Source organism: Moschus berezovskii, chromosome 3, assembly GCF_049115385.1.
Source record: "Moschus berezovskii isolate FMDL1 chromosome 3, NW_MosBer_1.0, whole genome shotgun sequence".
NCBI lineage: Eukaryota > Metazoa > Chordata > Mammalia > Artiodactyla > Moschidae > Moschus > Moschus berezovskii.
Window position 1 is genome coordinate 40426329 of NC_142462.1, and position 19474 is coordinate 40445802.

Here is a 19474-nt window from a genome sequence, read left to right on the forward strand (position 1 = left end):
CCTTTTCAATTAACTATACTGGTATAGTCATAAATAGGCAGACAAATTGAACCAGGGTTGTGGTTTCATCAAAGAAAGGTGAGATGAAAGAAAGAAAAAAGGATCTTGGGGTAAATGCAAGACAGAGATTATAATGATTTATCATAAAAACTGAAAACTATGTAAGAAGGAAAAAAGGAAACGAGTGAAGAAGAAATAACTGAAAAGTGCTAAGGTCAATGGGTCCCACTGGGGCAAAGGACTGCAGAAGTATTAGAGAAAGTAAACTGCAAAGACAGGAATTAGTGGCAGGAAAACAAAGTCTGAAGTAGGATACAAACAGACTCCAGTTATATATACAATAGCGAGAGTGGTATGGGAATGACAAATAATGCAGCAAGAAGAACAAAAGGAATCAGAGGCATAAGTAACTCCCAACGATCATCTAAATGAATAATCACAAGGGTTTTATTTTAAAATACTTTTATTTCTTTATGTATGGCTGAGATGGGACTTCATTCTCTAGTTGAGGTGTGCAGGCTCTTACTGCAGTGGTTTCTCCTGCTGGGGAGCACAGACTCTAGGGTACACAGGCTTTAGCAGTTGGTGGCATGTGGGTTCAGTAGTTGTGGCGCACAGGCTTAGTTGCTCCATGGTATGCGGGATCTTGCTGGACCAGGGATCAAGCCCATGTCTCCTGCACTGGCAGGCAGATTACCACTGAGCCACCAGGGAAACTCCACCAAGAGTTTTAACGATGAATAGGTAATGGAGTAAATGTGTGCAAATGACTGCAAAAAGTAGCAGCAAGTGATCTACACTGATTAACACGAGAGTTAAGAGAAATTTTAAGGCTCAGACAGATAAATGTTAATCAGTTTTATAAAGTATCTAAAGAAAACCTCAATATTAAAGTTAAAACTTTAAAATTAATATTCACCTTCATGAAGTCTAGCATAAATGACTTGCCCATTTAACTGGTCCCAGATGGTAATGGATATAGGACTTCATGCTTTTTGGGACTTTTTTAAATGTAAAAACTTTCCTAAGTTGATTTTATCAACATAGTTCTTACAAGTCCAGGGAACTTAAAGCCACTCCTCATAAATGCAGTCTTACTATAAATTAGGCTCCAGACTGTCCTCTTTACACAGTGATGCTATGACCCAACATCAAACAGTTCATGGCCTTTCATGTCAACACATCCATATTATCTTATCCAGATAAGTGAATGAGTGTGTGAAGGATTTAGTCTTACTCCATAAAATAGAATAAAATATCAAGTGTAGATCAAACCTACAATCACATTCAAGGCACTCTAACCAGATCAACAGGTCAAAATTTACATCAAGATAATCATGCAAAAATTCTGACTTAATTAAATATTTTTATTTTATATCTTGGGGATGTAATGTTCAGCTTGGTGACTACAGTTAATACTATACTTTTCTGCTCAGTTTATAAGCAATTAACTCTAAATACAAAGTACGTATCTGCTTGTGAAGACATGATTTTCAACAATGAAAACCCAGTCTGAGTTCTCTTCCACTGGAAGTTCTTGGATATGGCAATACCCTCCCCTGTGCAGAGTGTGTCACCAATAGCCCTGGGCCTGAACCCCATTGTCGGGGACGGAGGTATCTACTACAGCCATGGAGGGCTACCACATTTCAACAGATTCCATATTTTTTGCTAAACAAATGAGAAATATAATCTAACATTACAGTTGGTGTGCTGTAGTCTTTCACCAACAGTATTTCATCCAAAATACCTCACCTGCTTAGAATCCAGTGTATTCGAAATGATCTTGGAATATAAACGTTTTAAGAACTCTTAGAATAAACTTATCAGGCTTCTACTTTTCATTTAGCCATATAACACATAAAAAACATAAACTACAAGAACCAGAATGCCTGGGTAAGACCTTAGACAAGTTATTAACCTCTCCGTACCTTAGTTTTCTCATTTATAACATAAGGATAAAAATACCTACTCTAGAGAGTGCCTTCTCAATGAGGGTGAATATGCTTCTTAGGAGAGGAGGTGAAAAAACATTACTCTCTTTATTAAGAAAGCAAGGACATACATACATACACACAGTACATTAAAAACAAAACAACGATACTGAAATTATAATTTCAAATGTGGGAGAGCATGACTATGAAAAAAAATGTCTAAAAAGACTCTCAGATGGGGGGGTCAATTAAAATAAAAGGTTGAAAGATTAAACTTGGCAATATAGCAAAAGTATGTAGAGCCATGCCTGGCACATAAATAAGCACTCGTTAGTGGAATGGCTCAGTCATGTCTGACTTTTTGCGACCCTATGGACTATAGCCTCCCAGGCTCAGTCCATGGAATTTTCCAGGCAAGAATACTGGAGTGGGTTGCCATTTCCTTCTCCAGGGGATCTTCCCAACCCAGGGACTGAACCCCAGTCTCCTGCATTGCGGGCTTTACAGTCAGATTGCATTACTGTCTCAGCCACCAGGGAAGCCAAGCACTCATTAAGAGCTGATTAAAGGAGGTTTTTTGAATAAACGAGGAAAAAAATAATGGGTCCAACTAATGGGTTAAACTGAAATGCCAGTTTAATCTCTTGCAATGTGAATTTTGATTCAGAAGGGAAGCTCTATGTTAATACAGTGACTTACGTGGAAGTGCAACAACAGATATGCAAGGAGTGGAATCATCAATACTTTGATCATCCTCAGAAGACAGGCAAAGCCTTTTATGTGGAGGTTCAGTACTATCTTCTGAGTCTATTTCATCAGCCTCTAATGAAATAAAACAAGAACAAAAAATCTCAGAAATCTTCAAATCAAAGAGGAGGAAACAAAATCTTCCACAAGTAATGAATGTAAAATAATCTTATTAATTTGCTAAGTCAGAAAAAGATAGCTGTGCAATGAGACTCACTGCCCTTAACACGCCTTCTTAACAGCTCCACTTCTTATGACAAGGAACCAGGAACCAAGGTGGCACTTTTTAAAACATCATACTTTGTGCTGTGATTACCTGCTGCTGCTGCGTCACTTCAGTCGTGTCCGACTCTGTGTGACCCCATAGACGGAAGCCCACCAGGCTCCCCCATCCCTGGGATTCTCCAGGCAAGAACACTGGAGTGGGTTGCCATTTCCTTCTCCAATGTGTGAAAGTGAAGTCGCTCAGTTGTGTCCGACCCTTAGCGACCCCACGGACTGCAGCCTACCAGGCTCCTCCATCCAGGAGATTTTCTAGGCAATAGTACTGGAGTGGCTGACTTTCCAGATATTTCACATGTAAAGATAAAGACGGGTTATTTAATTATCACAAATATTTACTGAATGCCTACCATCAGCTAAGTTCGAGAGAAAGAACAATGAGAGACACCCTGACTGTCAAGGAGCTCATAATACAGTGGAGATGACTACAATTTCCAAATAGTTTAATAAGAATGATGAAGGTGGAATGAAGAGGCTGTTGTATGAGCAGAGAAGCATTTAATTTAGACTGGAGGTGAAGGGAGGTTTCCAGAAAAGGTGTCTTGAATTTGAAAAAGAAACAGAAACCAGGGGAAAATGATTATGACTGGCAGTAGGCATAATACGTGGAGTGATACTGAGGTATGAAAAGCTTACAGTAAGTTAGGAAAATAATAACAGTTGTGAACTGCTGGAACACAGATATATGAAATGTGGCAGGATGCACGCACTGCTGGACTCAGTGCCTCTGACCCTGAAGCAGACCAGCACTGACCCACGCCTCTGCTGGAGACTCCTGGACACTCATGGGCATGTCTGGGTCAGTTTCTTGCACACTGTCACAGTACAAGCTCCTCTACAAAATGGATGTGGCTGCCTTGCCAGCCAGAGCCTGAAAATGTGCCCAGGTGGACAGAACCCCAAGTCCCTGGACAACCTGTGAAATGCTAGCTGCCTCTGAACAGATGAAAGGGAGGATAGGCAACTGTCCTGGAAGGAAGGATCTGCAGACAGGACCTCCCCCAACCTTGACCATGTACATCACGGGTCTGCTTTCCCGGCCTGACTCCTCCCAGTGACAGCAGAGCTGTGAACCCAGGAACACTGACAGCCAAGAAAAGAGGCATCATCAAACCCCTCCCACCACCTCGTCTCTTCTCTCAGGGCCACTTTCAACATCAAAGAATAATAAACTACTACACTGCACCTCTGAAACTCATATAATATTTCAAATCAACTATGCTTCAGTTTTGAAAAATTTGTAAAGAATAAAAATGCTGTAAAAGAAAAAAAAAAAAAAAGAAATGTGGCAGGAAATGAAGCTGGAAAGAAAGCTGAGATGATGGGAGGCCTATGTGCCAAATTAAAGAACCTGAATTATATTCTAAAAATCCTGGGAAGCTTATTTTTAAAAAAAGCTTTCGTGTACTATTGAAACATGACCACCATCAGCAGCAGTCTGAAGGATAAATTAGAGGTGAGGGCTCGGCTAAAAGGCTGCTCAGGTGAGCAATGGGAACCTGAACAAAGGGAAGGGGACCTGAGACACAGGTTGAGACACGAGAAATGTAAGGCGCCCATGTGAAGCAGAATCCAGAAGAAAGGGAGGTTTAAGTCAGTGTAGTAGCTATGCACAAAGTAAACCACAAATGTGAATGAAATAACCCAGGGATTAAGGACTAAGTGAAAAAAGAACACAAAACCTAGGCTGAACAAGGATAAACTTAAAAAGCAAAATAAATACAAATACGGAACAGGTAGAAAAATAACAAAACCACAAGCCTCAAGTCAACTGAATCTTAGTTCATTACAGATGATACTAAGTCCTATTCAAACGTCATGTGAAATTCTCTAACACAGGTTCTAGACAAAAAAAATTCTTCTGTGTTCACTGGCAGGATTATTTCTACATTTTCTAATATACTATATATACTGCTGGCATCAAATGGTGTCAAAGAGGAAGTGTATTATAGTTAATCCATCATCATTAGAAATTCAACAAATTCTACTTATAAAATAGCTACAAGATTCATAAGGATTGAAATTTATGGTAAATAAAAAAATATACAAAGTATATTTTAAAAATATAAACATGAATTAAGATTATCTAAGAAATAACCTCCTTTTCTACTGTTCTAGCCTAAACTGAGTAATAAGGTTTAAAGGTGACATGAAATCCAGGAATCCAAAAAGATTTATATGTCAGCAGGTTCTCCTACCATTATGAGGGCAATGAAGAATGAGGTTGCCGTCTGTGTCCCGAGTCAAAGTCACAGAGTCCACAGTTTCTACTGTTACTGTGTCAGAATCCTCTTCAACTGTGCTCATACTCAAATCTGTAAAAGAACACGTTTCAGATTAGGGTTTAAAAAATCATTTCCAAATATGAACATAAAATAGCCCTCTCCAAATATATCTGCCTACAGTATTCTTTGTGTGAAATTGCAATGATGGTTCAAGTCTCAAAACTTGTTTTTCAAAAATTTATACCAAATACTTAAAATTAGTTATAATAATCTTCACAATCTAAATGCAATGATTAATCAAAAACTTAAAGCATTTGCTTTTTTTTAAAAGAGTTGTTTTTATAACATCCAATGAAAGACAAGTCTATTCCAAGCTGTCTGACATATGAGCAAAAACTCACTTTTTTTAATTGGCAGCTCTGTGATACACTTAGACAGGTGTTTAACTTCTGATTCTTTAGCAGGAGATCCATCACAACTTTTCTCTTAATCTAAGAATTATTTCTCTAAAACATTTTTTACAAGTATTTAAGCTTATTATTATCTGAAAAATATGAACACTAAATAATTCTGTTTTTTTAAAAAATAATATTGAACAAGTACATATATCTTTTATTGAACAAACTGTTTTCCTAATAGACATGGGGCTAGGCCTTCTTTTGAAATAGAGAGCTGAGTCTTTACCTATTATTTTACACTTAAATTATTTTGTTTCGACAAAGTGAATGATCAGTGCTTTAATTGCAGTACGTCATGGCTGACAGGCAGAAATGCACTGAATTGTAATCAGTGGCCTAACTGAAGTCTTTGGGCTTACCTTGTAATGTTCAATGAAGTTCTTGTCTCAACACTCAATTTTGGTCTGGTCCACATAGTCTAGTCTAGTAGTCTAGTATTAGTCGCTCAGCTGAGTCTGACTCTTTGCGACCCCATGGACTGTAGCCCGCCAGGCTCCTCTGTCCATGGAATTCTCCAGGCAAGAAAACTGGAGTGGGTTGCCATTCCCTTCTCCAGGGGATCTTCCCGACTCAGGGATCGATCCCTGGTCTCCCGCATTGCAGGCAGATTCTTTACCGGCTGAGCCATCTGGGAAGCCTCCAACTAAATAATACAGAGGACATAAGCCTTGATGTGTTTCAAATTAATCATTCAATATTATTTGGTTCCTATATGTAAGATATTGGTCTATACATATAATTGCCATTTACACAAATTCATTTTTCCTTGTCAGAAAAACTTAAGAACTAGTAACATTTACATGGTGAAGATCTAGTGATTTATTCAAGTTTTACTATACAAATTACTGTTTTAGAAGGATATAATTAATTTTACAATGTCAAAGATGTCATTTTGAAATTAAAGATAAATGGAGACCACGATTTAGTTATGGTGAAAATTTGCAAATCACGAGGTGAAGTACCCAGAACAAAGGAATGCTTACCTAGAAAACAGATGGATCAGCTATAGCCCTTCCCACAGAATCCAGATGCCTTCCCTTAGCCACCAGCATCACTTTCATGTTATCCAGATTGTTTCTCCCCCATGTTACTACCTCTGCAACACTCTGAAAAAGTAATAGCATTACACAATAACACTTACTGAGAACAAACAACTGCCTGCTAGCAGTATGCTGATGACAATTCACACTCTGTGATGTCTCAAGTAGAAGAGGAAGGACCAACCCAGAATTCTTTAAGTAGAACTTTTGGAAATCAGTCTGTAAAACTATTCTTCAATGAAGAACAGAAATGATAGGATCCTATGCCTACTAAGTCAGTTCACACGTGGTTTCTCAACCTAAGTTGTCCCTCATTAGGCAGTCAAGCTTTCTTGGAAAAAACAAGTTGAACTATACCAGTGGTTCTATGAACTGTAGACATGGGTACATGTAACTCAATCCAGAGTGTATACTAATCACCAGTACCACAGGTATTACCAACAACTGCTATTTTTTTCTTTGTAATAATTAGCACCTCTCTTTATATGTAGTACTATATTTCATATTAAAGTATTAAAAACTATACACTATCTGTTAACTCTGCCTAGGGATTTGTGGGAAAAAGAAATCCTAAACAATCAGGCCAGAAAATGTAAATTATAAACAAACTTTTCAATGTAATGTGAAATTTACAAAATTTGAATTGACTGATTTTTAAAGGATTTTTAAATAGGATTCTCAACTTCATCCCAAAGTATCAACCAAAAAAAAAAATTAAAAAGCACAATAAGACTTTAGGTTTAAGGGGATGCAAAACCAATAATTAAATTTCTCATTTTTGCAGTATTCTAATTAGAACTCCTCTCCAGGATGGGTTACTTTGAGAACTGCTCTACAGTTAGAACTGGACATGCAAGAACAGACTGGTTCCAAATAGGAAAAGGAGTACGTCAAGGTTGTATATTGTCACCCTGCTTATTTAACTTATATGCAGAGTACATCATGAGGAACGCTAGGCTGGATGAAGCACAAGCTGGAATCAAGATTGCCGGGAGAAATATCAATAACCTCAGATATTCAGATGACACCACCCTTATGGCAGAAAGTGAAGAGGAACTAAAGAGCCTCTTGATGAAAGTGAAAGATGAGAGTGAAAAGGTTGGCTTGAAGCTCAGCATTCAGAAAACAAAGATCATGGCATCTGGTCCCATCACTTCATGAGAAATAGATGGGGAAACAGTGGAAACAGTGTCAGACTTTGTTTTTTTGGGCTCCAAAATCACTGCAGATGCTGATTGCAGCCATGAAATTAAAAGACGCTTACTCCTTGGAAGGAAAGTTATGACCAACCTTGATAGTATATTAAAAAGCAGAGACATTACTTTGCCAACAAAGGTCCGTCTAGTCAAGGCTATGGTTTTTCCCGTGGTCATGTATGGATGTGAGAGTTGGACTGTGAAGAAAGCTGATCGCCGAAGAATTGATGCTTTTGAACTGTGGTGCTGGAGAAGACTCTTGAGAGTCCCTTGGACTGCAAGGAGATCCAACCAGTCCATTCTAGAGGAGATCGATCCTGGGTGTTCACTGGAAGGACTGATGCTAAAGCTGAAACTGCAATACTTTGGCCACCTCATGAGACGAGTTGACTCACTGGAAAAGACTCTGAGTTGGGAAGGACTGGGGGCGGGAGAAGGGGACGACAGAGAATGAGAAGGCTGGATGGCATCACCGACTCAATGGACATGAGTTTGAGTGAACTCCGGGAGTTGGTGATGGACAGGGAGGCCTGGCGTGCTGTGATTCATGGGGTTGCATCCGCAAAGAGTCAGTCACGACTGAGCGACTGAACTGAACTGAACTGATACATAAATGAGTCTGTAATGCAACAGGTACAGATCCTGCTAGAGAAACATTCAGTCAGTTAATAGATTTCATGTTGTTCTCATTTCTGAATCCATTAAAAACTTCTTAAAAGCTGGTTTGTACCTACTCCAGAAGATGAAAAAATGAAATGTTAAAAAAAGAAAAAGTTAAAACCATCCATAAACTTTCCAAAATTATAGTTCACTCTCAACATGTTTATGAGACTATACCATAGAAGCACTTTTATATCCTGCATTGGAAACTATGAAGGAAGCCAAACTAGGTATTTAACTTAGGTTTTTCTTTTTCTGTACTCTTTAAAAAGTTATTAGATCAAAGAATATGACAAAATAAACTCCTAAATCATACTGCAGTCTATTTTACAGAAAGGATGTGCAAATTTATATTCCAACCATTTAGATGTAAACTCTACTCCTGGTAACCTTGCCAGTATTTTTATTAAAAAAGAAAACAAAGTAAAAACAAACAAAAAAGCACAATTCTTCATTTGATAAGTGCAAATTTGTTACTGGCTTAGCATTTTAATGCATGTGATCTCGGGACCCAAGTTAATCTAAAACTCTGAGAAAAAGAAAAAAAAGTGACAATATTACATGGAAAAGGGAGTCTGAAATAGCTAGATAGGAGCTTTATCATTCTTGATAATTTGTATTATCAAAATTGAGGTGATCCCAAACAGTGTACTAGCTTCAAAGCAGAAATCTAGGTTCATTTTTAAAAGTTTGGTAATTCACGTTGGAGATGAGTAAATGGGTCTACACTGCTTTACAAATTAATTAGCATATCTGTTTAATCAACAAATATGTATCACATTCCCAATGTGTGAGACACTCTCTAGGACAGTTGCTACTTTTTTAAAACCCCAAAATATAAGCTCTTGACTCATTTTCCTGGGGTTTTCCCCTTCTTGTAGTTAGAGCTACAAGGTCTATATTTATTAGCATTTAAGAAACTCCTCTAATTTTCTTTTTTAGGTAGCAGATTTACATGGTTCAAAATTCAAAGGTAATGGTGAAGCCTACTTTCCACTCTAGTTCCCCAGTCACCTAGATCCCTTTCATGGAGGTAAAGAATGCTGTTGATTTCTCATGCCTCCTTCCAGTTACTTTATGCAAGAAAACCCTGGGGCAAAGAACCCTGGGGCTTCCCTGGTGGTTCAGACAATAAAGAATCTGCCTGCAATGCAGGAGACCTGGGTTTGATTCCTTGTTGGGAAGATATACTGGAAGAGGAAATGACAAGACTCTAGTATTCTTGCCTGGAGAGTTCCACAGACAGAGGAGCCTGGAGGGCTATAGTCCATGGGGTTACAAAGAGTTTAACACAACTGAGTGACTAACACATCCCTCCCTTTGACATAAACTTTACAGAAATACTATCATACTACAAATACTGAACCTTATCTCAGTGGCCACTTTACATTGCCTCAACAGCAAGATGAAGAGACTACCATTTCAAGTGCATGACTGCAAGCCAGCCAACAGATTAATAGCCAAGTCTTCAAGGTAGGACCTGACTTGGCCGGGTAGGAGTGGAGTAAAAAAGAAAGCCACTATGTAGAAGCTTCTGTGCAGGAGGGATAGTAGCTGAATTTAAGACTGGAGGAAAAGGCAGGGGCACATTTCACAAGGTCTTACAAATTCTTGGACTATTTCAAATTGGGAAATATAATTCACATTTTAAAAAGATCATTCAGATTGCAACATGGAGGACAGATAAGGGAGTAAGTCAGGAGACAAGCAGTTGTCCAAGAAATGACTCATTTAGAATAGGTGGCAGAAATGAAAGGAAGGAGTATGGATTTATTTTGGAGGCAATGTTGACAGGATTTGCTGAAAGGAGATTAAGAAAGGAGGAGCTATTTCAAGATGATTCCTAGGCTTCTGGCTTGAATAGCTGGGCTTTGGGGCACTAAAATATACTTTATTAAAGTATTTTATTACTGTTAATATTAACAAGTTAAGATATAAGGCACCCAAATGAAGATGTCAAGTTACCAGTTGGAAGCTGTAAGTCAACAGGCAAGAATTAGATAGAGTAGCATGCAAACTGTAAAGATAAGAGCAACTAGAGAAGTTAGAGAAGATAGCCCAGTATTACTGGAAAGTCAAGCAATAAACAATCAAGTAAAGGAGACTGAGAAGGACCAGCCAGGATATAGGAGGGAAACAGAGATTCAAGGAGCACTAAGTAGTCGACTGTTAAATACTGCTGAAAGGATAAGATGGAGAAGTGACTAGTTGAATCGGCAATCCTTCGAACACTGGTCATCTACTGGGATAGAGAACTTTAAGTATAGAAGGTAATGCAAAACAGGTCTACAAGGTTTAGCTTTCAAGTTAAATAGAGTGAGTAGATACTACTGATGGTAGAGTCAAGATCAGTTCAGTTCAGTTGCTCAGTTGTGTCCGACTCTCCACGACCCCATGAATCACAGCACGCCAAGCCTCCCTGTTCATCACCAACTCCTGGAGTTCAAACTCATGTCCACAGAGTCGGTGATGCCATCCAGCCATCTCATTCTCTGTCGTCCCCTTCTCCTCCCGCCCCCAACCTTTCCCAGTATCAGTCTTTTCCAGTGAGTCAACTCGTCGCATGAGGTGGACAAAGTATTGGAGTTTCAGCTTTAGCATCAGTCCTTCCAATGAACACCCAGGATCGATCTCCTTGCAGTACAAGGGACTCTCAAGAGTCTTCTCCAACACCACAGTTCAAAAGCATCAATTCTTTGGCGATTAGCTTTCTTCACAGTCCAACTCTCACATCCATACATGACCACGGGAAAAACCATAGCCTTGACTAGACGGACCTTTGTTGGCAAAGTAACGTCTCTGCTTTTTAATACACTATCAAGGTTGGTCATAACTTTCCTTCCAAGGAGTTCAGTTCCGTTCAGTTCAGTTGCTCAGTTGTGTCCGACTCTCCGTGACCCCATGAATCACAGCACGCCAGGCCTCCCTGTCCATCACCAACTCCCAGAGTTCACTCAAACTCATGTCCACAGAGTCGGTGATGCCATCCAGCCATCTCATTCTCGGTTGTCCCCTTCTCCTCCCGCCCCCAACCTTTCCCAGCATCAGAGTCTTTTCCAGTGAGTCAACTCGTCGCATAAGGTGGCCAAAGTATTGGAGTTTCAGCTTTAGCATCAGTCCTTCCAATGAACACCCAGGATCGATCTCCCTTAGAATGGACTGGTTGAATCTCCTTGCAGTACAAGGGACAGTCCAACTCTCACATCCATACATGACCACGGGAAAAATCATAGCCTTGACTAGACGGACCTTGGTTGGCAAAGTAACGTCTCTGCTTTTTAATATATTATCAAGGTTGGTCATAACTTTCCTTCCAAGGAGTAAGCGTCTTTTAATTTCATGGCTGCAATCAGCATCTGCAGTGATTTTGGAGCCCCCAAAAATAAAGTCTGACGCTGTTTTCACTGTTTCCCCATCTATTTCCCATGAAGTGATGGGACTAGATGCCATTATCTTTGTTTTCTGAATGTTGAGCTTCAAGCCAACCTTTTCCCTCTCCTCTTTCACTTTCAAGAGGCTTTTGAGTTCCTCTTCACTTTCTGCCATAAGGGTAGTGTCATCTGCCTATCTGAGGTTATTGATATAGCTGTTATTTATAGGAAGAATACATCTGTATCTTGGTATGACTATTAGACTAAGTGAAAAATACTGCTGAATAAACCAACTTATGAAAGTAAGGTACAGAGCTGAGTAATTTAGTGCTTTGTATTATAATTCATTATGCATGAAACTATGCCTAAATTGAAAACCCATTCTCCACCTGGTTTATCAGGGAAATATATCAGCAATATATCTAATATCAAATTTTGGGGGCAAATAAACACAAACCATCATCCCATTTAGATCTTCCCTTCTTTCTCTAAAATGGGTTATACTATATGTACTGTTTTACCAACTGTGAGAACTTGAAAGGAAAAAAAAATTAACATCCAATTTTAATTGGTGACATGGCATTTTGGTATGCTTCCATCATTTGGGGGGGCATCCGAAACTACTTCAGTAAAATCAAGAATACATGAAACGTGGTACAAAACGTTTATAATACTTACATGTACTTACACTTAAATGAGAAATGTTATTTGTTTACACTTACAGCTCCCAATGAACATGATGACCCTACTCAATGTAAAACCAAAAAACCCCACTACTCTTGGATCTGTTATTTAACATACAATTTAAGGAAATGAGTCCTTCATTCTACTCCATTTCTGTATCAACGTCAAGTTTATTCATTGGATTATCTTAAACTAGTATTTCCATCAATTAAAACTACATAATTGTCCTGATTTACCAGGCAATTAAGTACCAAATCACTCTCTTGTGGGGACACACTGCTCCCTTCTCCTGGTGCGCACAAGGTCTTGTTTGTGCCCTCCAACAATCTGTTTCCCAAGTCCTGTGAAGTTCTGTAATCTAATCCCACTGGCCTCCGAAGTCAAATTCCCTGGGGGTTCAGATCCCCAGGTTGGGAAATTTGTTATGGGTCCTAGAACTTTCTTCACAGTCCAAGAATTTCTTTGGTATAATTGTTCTGCAGTTTGTGGGTCGTCTGCTCAGTGGCTCTATGGTGTGACTGATGGCAACCTCCTCGAAGAGAACTTATCAACAGGCTGTGACTTGCCTGTGAGTGTCCAGGAGTCTTGGTCGACAGTTTGGCCTTAGTCCAAACAACAGGGAGGGAACACAGCCCTGCCCATGAACAGAAAATTGGATTAAAGATTTACTGAGCATGGAAAAAACTCTGATGCTGGGAAAGATTGAAGGCAGGAGACAGGGATAAGAGGACAGACAGGCTGGATGGCATCACCAACTCAATGGACATGAGTTTGAGCAAGCTCCGGCAGTTAGTGATGGACAGGAAAGCCTGGTGTGCTGCAGTTCATGGGATTGCAGAGTTGAACACAACTGAGCAACTTAACTAAGTATCAAATCTTCTAAAAACTAGGTCAAACCAAGAAAAGTGGCGTTTCTTCCTAGTTTTGTAGAAAAATGTCATTGATTCCCAAGCACAGTACTTGTTTAAGGTGGGAAGGGTATCAAATATTAGTAGAAATCACGAGAAGCAGAGCTAACACTTGCTGCCCCTGGAATCTTGAAGTTGTGATTCCACATTACAAGATGGGATGAGACTACATGGCATGAAAAATATTACGATAGTTTTATAGCAGGAAATCAGGCAAGCTACAGAACATAAAAGCACCAGAATTTTATTAGATGAGGCAAAGACTGAGAAACACTAGCTGAGACAAAGTTTCTGGCATAATCCAACTAATAAGGCAGTAAGGACACATTTCCTTTTGAAATGTTTCTCCTGACCCAACATAAGAAAATCACTTTTTACTCTGTGTGATGATCTTCCAAATTTTTGTGATGTTTATTGTTTTAAATAATACCTAATCTTTTGTAACTTTTTTGCACTTACATTCCAATATTACTAGCTAACTCTTTCGTAACACTTTATTTGGGTACATAGTACCCAAACTTATCTATAAGCTTTAACCTATTACTGAAGATTTTTGTTTTCAAGGTCTTGCTCTTATAGACTGTTTTGGCCACTATGAGACCTGGTGATAGATAACTAACAATTTAGGAAATGCTTATATGGGGATCTGCTTAGTAACATATAATAACTTGAAAAATGTTTTAAAATTTTTATTTTGAAAGAATGAAAAATCTGCTAAATAGAAAGTCTTAGTGGAAGAGAATAGGTAACAAATTCCTACATCCCGAACACAGCTACATAGAAGGATGTCAGAAAACAGACAAAACCACAGAATGACATCTTAAATAATGATTTTATTAAAAATAGGAATGGGGAACACTTCATGGTTAACGTTGAGTGCTTTGAACTACAGTCCCAGGCCCCTGGGGATTTGTTCTTTATACTTTGTGGAAAGTGTGAGAAGCAGAGCTGTAAATGAACATAAGGCATACTGAATTACGGTAGCTAACTAATGTTCATTATGGCTTTGTTTTAAGGTAATACGACTATATACCATAAAATGTCAATAAAGATATTACTGGGATTTATTATAATAGGCATTAATTGTTTAAGATGTTGACTTCAATTATCAACCACTGGAAACAGTGACATTATTAAAGTAAATTACTTGGTAGTAATCATTTCATCTACCGCGTGTGGCAATATAATTGTACCGTTTATTAAAAAGCAAAAGTGTCTTTCACCCAGTGCATGATTTAAGAGCTAATATAATGCGTATTTGGCTACATTTTAAGATTTCGTCCATTCAAAACTGAGCCCTTTATGTAAAGCATCATGAGAAGCTCTTTAAAGGGAGTACATTAAATTATCACTTTTAGAGTGTATCTAAATATAAATATCTAATCCTCCAGGTTTCTCTGTCCATGGGGATTCTCCAGGCAAGAATACTAAATATTGTGGCTCAGCTGGTAAAGAATCCGTCTGTAATGCAGGAGACCTGGGTTCAATCCCTGGGTTGGGAAGATCTCCTAGAGAAGGGAAAGGTACCCACTCCAGTATTCTGGCTTGGAGAATTCCATGGGGTTGAAAAGAACCGGACACGGCTGAGTAACTTTCAGGCTTCCCTGGTGGCTGAGAGGGTAGAGTCTGCCTGCAATGAAGGAGACCTGGGTTTAATCCCTGGGTTGGGAAGATTCCCTGGAGGGCATGGCAACCCACTTCAGCATTCTTGCCTGAAGAATCCCCATGAACAGACAAGCCTGGAGTGTTAGTCCATGGGTTGCAGAGTCAGTTTTGGGCTTCCCTTGTGGCTCACCTGGTAAAGAATCCACATGCAATGCGGGAGGACCTACGTTTGATCCCTCAGTTGGAAAGATCCCCTGGAGAAGGGAAAGGCTACCCACTGCAGTATTCTGGCCTGGAGAATTCCATGGACTTCTGCTTTCACTGAGATTAAGTAAATCAATACACTGAAGCTGATTTTTAAACCACACTTCTTCAACAGATACAAACCTACGTGGGTAGTAAATAAGTCTAATAAGCATTTCATTTGCTGCATTAATACCTAATGGTCAAAAAAGATTCTGACAACCAGGTGCTTGAAAGAATGGCCTGACAACAGGGTGCACACAACTAAAACAACAGCTTAAAAAAATGGGATAAGGTTAACATCCCTCCCACATACCCACCAAACAAACAAACAAGAAAAACAAGTTAAATTGCTCATAAAGGGCTCTCCAGTGTGCTTTCTCATGACAACTTTCTGCTATTCAGTCATGGAATGGGATCTTTCCATAAACTTGAAAAAGACACGATAATCAGGCTCCTTCTTTAAGTTTACCATTTACCTTTCTGAAATCAAAACAAAAACAAAACATATGTGTGACTTCTATTACAAGCATCCTCTTCACAAAAGTAAAAAAAAAGGAGAAAAAAATAGGAAAGCAAACAAATACCACATACATTTCGTAACTCTGTATGTTATTAATCTTACTTAAGACTCTTGGCAATAGGTTTTTCATTTTCTCAGGTCACTGCATATCATTTGAGGACAGAAAAGGCTTTGGAACTCAAAGCATTTAGAAGCATACCAATTCCTAAGGAATCCTCTTATATGAGGGGGGAATAAGTGCTAAAAATGATGATGTTAAGAGAAAACTATTAAAAAAGAAAATCCCATTTTGAGAAAGCAGGCTAATGCTGCTGCTGCTGCGTCTCTTCAGTCGTGTTCAACTCTGTGCGATCCCATAGATGGCAGCCCACCAGGCTCCCCTGTCCACAGGATTTTCCAGGCAGGAGTACTGGAGTGGGTTGCCGTTGCCTTCTCCAAACATAAGCTACGTATGATATTAAAAAACTGGAACTCTTCCTAATTACTGTTTTAAAGTTTTGACGTTTTTACAAGAAGACACATTTCCCAATCCCCTCAAAATTTTAACATCTATGTACCAGGCTATAACTTCCCAGACACTGGGTTCACATTAACTGATTCACTGTCACAAATATTAACTTAAGCCAATGTTCTTAATGGAGCATGAAGAAAACAACTTTAAAACAATATTATTTTCAGGAAACATGTTTATTACAACATTAATGAAAATTAGGGTCTATAGTTAGATAAAGTGAGCAGAGAGGTAAACATGCGGGAAAGATTAGGGTCTACTTTTGTTGTTTTTACTTCAATATTAACTACTAACGTCTAGCTAACCTTACAATTATACTTCTCTCTCCTGCTGCGGTGGGGGTGAAATGAGATAACTTCTCTTCATCTTAAAAAAGCCTGTAAAAAGAAGAAAACTTGGGGGAGCGGGGGGAAGACTATAAAGAGGACAACTACCTTTTTTGGGGAGGGGATAGAATTCTCCACCAGTAACCATTTCCCAGCCATATTATGCTTTCAAAGCTCAAATTCTAACCCCAATATTCTTTTGTGATTGCTTCCCTTCAAATAATTCTAAAACCTGAACACTCAGATGTTTATATAGCATATATTTATTTATATAATTGCTTAAACTATGGACTTAAAAGTTCTATATAAGTATGCAATGCCCAGTACTTACTGATTTAACTGTTGATGAAGACAGGGCAATAGCATTTTGGCTCCACCATCTAGCTCAACTGCAATCAATTAAAGAGATTCACGGAGAAAATGCTGGTTCTAGATCAGTCCCAAAAAGCATATTTTGGGGTGAGCCTATCAACTAAAATAGTAAAAAAAAAAAAAAAAAAATTAGCTCGTTTGGTGGCACATAAAAGTACTTAGTATATGGGGGTTAAAATAATATTATCACAAAACAAGAAATGCATTTTTTCTTCATAACACATAATTTCATAAAGAATCAAGCTCTTTTTTTGTCCCTTGTGAATGAAGGGAAAAAACTTGATTTTCACACCAAATTTTACAGTCTGACAACTTTTGTAACGATAAGGAACGTAAACAATATTTTCCTGAACCTTAACTAAGTCTCTAAATCTTAACCTAATAAATGAATTTTACCACTACAGTATCACAGTAAAAAAGCTAAGTTTTTGGTGTAACATCACCACAGTTTTTAAACGTTTAAGTGATGATAAACTATACACATCACTAAATATTTTTAAAATGCTGCTGCTGATAATTATTTGAAACACAAATTTAAGACCACAGCTCAAAAGAAAAAAATCTGAAGTAATGGGAAAGCACGAAAATCCTTCACTAAAAAATTTTCTGATTGTAAAACTTTTAATACAATGAAAGAATGTTTTACTTCAACGAGTTTAAAAGCTATAAATGGTTGTCTTTTGTGAATTCGAAGCAAAGGTAAAACCAGTGAAGATAAAACTCCAATTGGTATTACTCTAAGTTTAAAATACTGAATATTAGAAAGTAATCCTACAGAATTCGCATTTTGTCAAATGTCCCAACGAGTAGCCTCACCTACTGTCAGAAAGAAGGTGCACAACGATGAATCAAAGTTACGAGAAAATAGCCATTGGATTTGAATTTCTAAATTCAATCAGGGAAACGGAGTCCTTTTACATTTCATAGACTTATCACCTCTCCTTATTCACACCAAATTATTTTTATTCTAAAAACATATGCTGTATCATTCAACTGCATAGAACGGCATTTCGTCACTTCTACCCTCAAATCTACGCCGCAGATACACTTAAGATTCTCAAAGTCTATTTCAAAGGACGAAGATTACAAATTTTAAAAACTTCCTCGAATCTCGGCAAAACACAGTTCCTATTCTGCAGGCGCATTTTCCTGTTTTCCGTTGGTTTAGGGTTGTCTTCCCGCACTCCAGGTCCCATCTTTCCCTTTTCTAAAAGAATCAGGCTGACAACCTGAGTTGTTCGGCCAGCAACTCCGATTCCCTCCGCCTGGGCCATCAACAGCCGAGCGAGAGAGAACCCCAAAAGATGGGATATTTGAAGACACAAAAAGGTACGAGGAAAAAACGAGGTGGGGTGGGGCGAGACGCACCCCAATTCTCTCAATCTCATCCAAGCCCATCTCTCTTCCACTGGACCAAAAAACCCCGAAAAGGTAACAAAAACATAATAAAGGAACCCCCACCCCGGCCCCCGAGAAAGCTAGGAAGGCGTCCTTACTTTCCGTGTTCCCGGGCCCGATTCTCTAGCCAAGCTCTCGGCCCACCCCACCCCCAGGGGTCCCGGCGCCATTTAGCTCCTCAGAAGCCGCCATTTTCCGCCCCCGCCGGATCGCTAGCTGTGCCTCGGCGGCAAGTCGCTACGCTGTTCTGCAGCCCACGCCACCGCCGTAAGCCCGGCCCCGAAAAGGAGGCCCTGGCCTGAGCTTGCGGGAACGGCAGCTTCGGCGTCACGAAGGCCCAGCTCCGACCCCGCCCGCGGTGCCAGAGCGCCGGCAGCTGGTGCCGGCCGGCGGGAGCAGGCGGGCAACAAGGGGGCCGGACAGACTCCACTGGGCGGAGCGGCCCTGGCGGCGGTTGGGACCTGAAGGTTCTATCGCACTTACTTCCTGTTTTGGGTCCGGGCACTTTGGAAGAACCAGGATGGAGGCTCCAAAAAATACCAGGATGGAGGAAGCAGCCACGGGCAAGAGTGGCTGCAGCTGGAGTGAGCGAGCGCGACGAGCCACCGGAAACGGAGCTACGGCCGCGCCCCGCCCCCAATCCCCGCACGCTCCCCCGCCCGGCCTCCTCTCCCTGGGGTTGGCCCTGCGCGCCGGCTGTTGCGTCACTTCCGGCCAAGTCGGCGCGCCAAAAAGGGTCTCTGGATATTGGAGCTTCGGTCTCTGTCAGAGTAGGGGTTGTTTCTACTGTTTTCTTTACTTCATACTAGGAAATTTAAGTCCTGACGTCCCCGTTACTGATACTGTGTAGGAGGGCCGTCTTTCTTCGGCGCAGCTGTGATCCTTTCGGCCCGGGGACCGTTGGCCCTCGCGAGCCGACTTTAGTAATTACCTAGGGCTTTTCACTTTCATGGATTGGAGAAGGAAATGGCAACCCACTCCAGTATTCTTG

At 39.8% G+C, this 19474-nt stretch overlaps 1 protein-coding gene across 2 annotated transcripts in view; it reads right to left on the reverse strand.

The window, feature by feature from the left end:
- Nucleotides 1–19104, reverse strand: part of DMTF1 (cyclin D binding myb like transcription factor 1) — a 51229-nt gene extending 32125 nt beyond the window's left edge. For both annotated transcript variants that reach the window (XM_088833844.1, XM_055420623.2), the window contains exons 1-5: nucleotides 18967–19104; nucleotides 17045–17185; nucleotides 6630–6752; nucleotides 5162–5278; nucleotides 2634–2756 (exon numbers count right to left, since the gene is read on the reverse strand). In XM_088833844.1, coding sequence (XP_088689970.1) covers nucleotides 2634–2756; nucleotides 5162–5270 — 232 coding nt within the window. In that variant the 5' untranslated portion in view covers nucleotides 5271–5278; nucleotides 6630–6752; nucleotides 17045–17185; nucleotides 18967–19104. The remainder of the gene's footprint in view (nucleotides 1–2633; nucleotides 2757–5161; nucleotides 5279–6629; nucleotides 6753–17044; nucleotides 17186–18966) is intronic.
- Between the last annotated feature and the right edge of the window lie 370 nt (nucleotides 19105–19474).